A 2810-nucleotide genomic window follows, 5' to 3' on the forward strand; every position below is an offset into this window, starting at 1 on the left:
GTGATTATGTGTATTCTTCTTTTTCTTAAATTTAAGAGCTAACTCTTATTGGTGGAGATAAGTGGAGCATCCTCGATTCATCTATGTATTATTATAGGTACGAGTATGTATAATGTATATATTTCCAGAAATAAATACAAACTACGTTACTATTGAAGATTTTGTTTGATTGACTTTGACTTTGCAAAGATTTTTATTTTTTATAAAATTGTAAATATCTAATAACGACTAAAACTACTTTGTTGCCCCACGATGAATTTTTGTGTTTGTGGGCATCAAAATCGGTCAACTTAGAAAATTATTAATTTATCAATATAGGTACAAACATATTAAATGTATAATATTTTGATTTCAAGTTGATTTGTAGACCTCACTCGCTTCGCTCGGTCGGTCAATCTAGGCTATAACACCTAAGAATCAATATTGTTGTAATTTCTAAGAAGCAAGCTTGCAAGTATTTAGGGCGAAATTATGGTGTACGTAGTTGAACATAAAAGCCATGGCTCAAGACTAACTCAAAACGCATAAGTAAATGCGCACCATCCTTAATCAAATTTCTAACAAGCTTGGCCATTGAAATAAAATGAGCGCGGTTAACAGTTATAGGCAGTTGGTAACACTTTTCATAAATCAAATCAACTTTATTCAACAAAACGTCAACGTCAATCATTCAAGTCAACCCCACATGGGGTAGGTAAGTAACTCAGAGATTCACGATGTGTTTTACATATTATTAGTTTGAATTCGGTAGAAAATTAATGATATTAAAACAACGGACGAAAAGTAAAGTTCTGCAATGTCTTCGCTATTTGAAGTTTTGGTGACTTGTGATTCGAACAACACATTGTGGACATGCTGTGTCTGGGATCCACATACCGGTTGCAGTCTGATGACATACAAAAGCGGCGGTACAGCTGAAACTAGAACATTGTCTTTCATCGGCACCGACTACATAGCGGCTGTTGAAAAAACTAAACCAGTGCTGCATATTTGGCCGCTAAATTCTCACCAAACTGTTCAAGGAATGCGCTTCATCTTGCCAGGCAAGGCGAGCGCTTTGGCAATCACTCGCGATGGTTCTTACTTAGCTGCTGGCATCGATGAGAAAATTTATTTATGGCAAATTGCATCTGGAAACTTGTTGACAATAATCAATCGTCATTATCAAAAGGTTGTTGTTTTGAAGTTTACACCTGATGGAAGATTCTTCGTGTCGGCGGCTGAAGATGGAATGGTGATGGTGTGGTCTTTAGCTGCTGTATCTGCTCATCCTGAAATTGAACATGTGTCCCAAGCAATGGCTGGACAGCATGACCCTGTTTACATATTCTCTGACCATTCCTTACCAGTAACAGATTTGTGTATTAGCAAAACAGGAATGCATGGAAGATTGTGTACTGTATCTATTGACAGAACATGTAAAATCTATGACTTGTCAAATGGTGAAATATTACTAAACTTGGTGTTTGATGTGCCACTAACTTCAGTTGTTTTGGATGTGTTAGAATTAAATATATTTGTTGGCACAACTGAAGGCAAAATACATCAGTTTAGTTTAACCAATCCTCCGAGAAGTAGAGACATTCTTTTGAATGTTGACAAAGATTGTCCCACTCTGGCTGGCCATACAAAAGTAGTTACATGCTTATCAGTGTCCTTAGATGGAGAAACCTTAATGTCCGGGTCGAATGATGAACAAGTTATCCTGTGGCATTTAAGGAGTAGACAAATAATTAGAACTATACGTCATAAAGGACCTATTACAAATGCTTTTTTTACTGTTAACTATCCAGCTATTCATAAACAAGATTTTTCTCCAAGTATTGTCTTACATAGTCTTGAAAGAACTTTAGAAAAAGATTTAGATGAAGTTTCGGAAATTGAAGTCATATGTAATAAAAAAATATCATTCTGGCCTGATATCCAAGAAGATGATTCTATACAACCATCTAAAGAATTAGAGGGTGAATACAGACAGAAGGCACTGATATTGAAAGAGGAATTGGATAACCTAAAGAAAATAAATGCAAATTTGTATGCATTTTCAATACAAAGAGCACTGAATTCTACCCCTAGTAACAATCATCAGGTTATTGATAGAGGCTCCAGCAAAAAAAAGAAGAAAAAATAATTTTAATAAAATTGTATGTATTGATTTAAAAGTTCATTTTTGTTTTTTATTAATTCAATATTTAATAAATGGTCTTTAAAAATCAATAAAATCAATATCATCAAAAAGAAATATCACAAAAAGTATGCATATATTGTATCGTAAGTATGAAGGTATCCTATACAAGTCTTCAAAAAAGCCACAAAGCCTCCTTTTTGTATGATTATAGTCCCCGTCGTGAATTAATTTAGCTAATAGTCACCCCTGAAAATAATTAAATAGCTTTAAGTAAGTAGGTACCTATAGCTATTAAAAACCGGAATGACTTCCATAACCTTATCGCGACCTATTTGGATCAATTTATGTTCCGAGTATGTACTAGATCGGTGTACCTATTTAGTAAATGTTTCTACAGTAGCGTTGTATGTAGTATTGATAAGACAATCGATAGTGGCGAGACTATCGATATTATTGCAACTAGCTATCGATTATTTAAATCATCGATTGTTCTCAGATTTTGAAACTTCGTCCGAGCCCAGTTATCGATAGCGACGGCGATTGTTGGGCTCCGTATAAAAATAAAAAAAAAACTGAACGCCGGAAACTGAGTACATTTTTCAGAGACAATTACATTTTGTGTCTCATGTTGGCATTAAACTAATTTGCGGAAACGCAGTATCTGTCAATTATAGACAAACAA

General features: G+C 34.5%; 1 protein-coding gene across 1 annotated transcript; it reads left to right on the forward strand.

Moving 5' to 3' along the window:
- The first annotated feature begins 663 nt into the window (after positions 1 to 663).
- LOC106135569 (WD repeat-containing protein 18) lies at positions 664 to 2226 on the forward strand. The gene has a single exon (XM_013335919.2). It carries the CDS (start codon positions 797 to 799, stop codon positions 2129 to 2131), a length of 1335 nt encoding a protein of 444 aa, XP_013191373.2. The 5' UTR covers positions 664 to 796; the 3' UTR covers positions 2132 to 2226.
- Positions 2227 to 2810: the final 584 nt, after the last annotated feature.

This window comes from Amyelois transitella, chromosome 21 (assembly GCF_032362555.1).
Source record: "Amyelois transitella isolate CPQ chromosome 21, ilAmyTran1.1, whole genome shotgun sequence".
NCBI lineage: Eukaryota > Metazoa > Arthropoda > Insecta > Lepidoptera > Pyralidae > Amyelois > Amyelois transitella.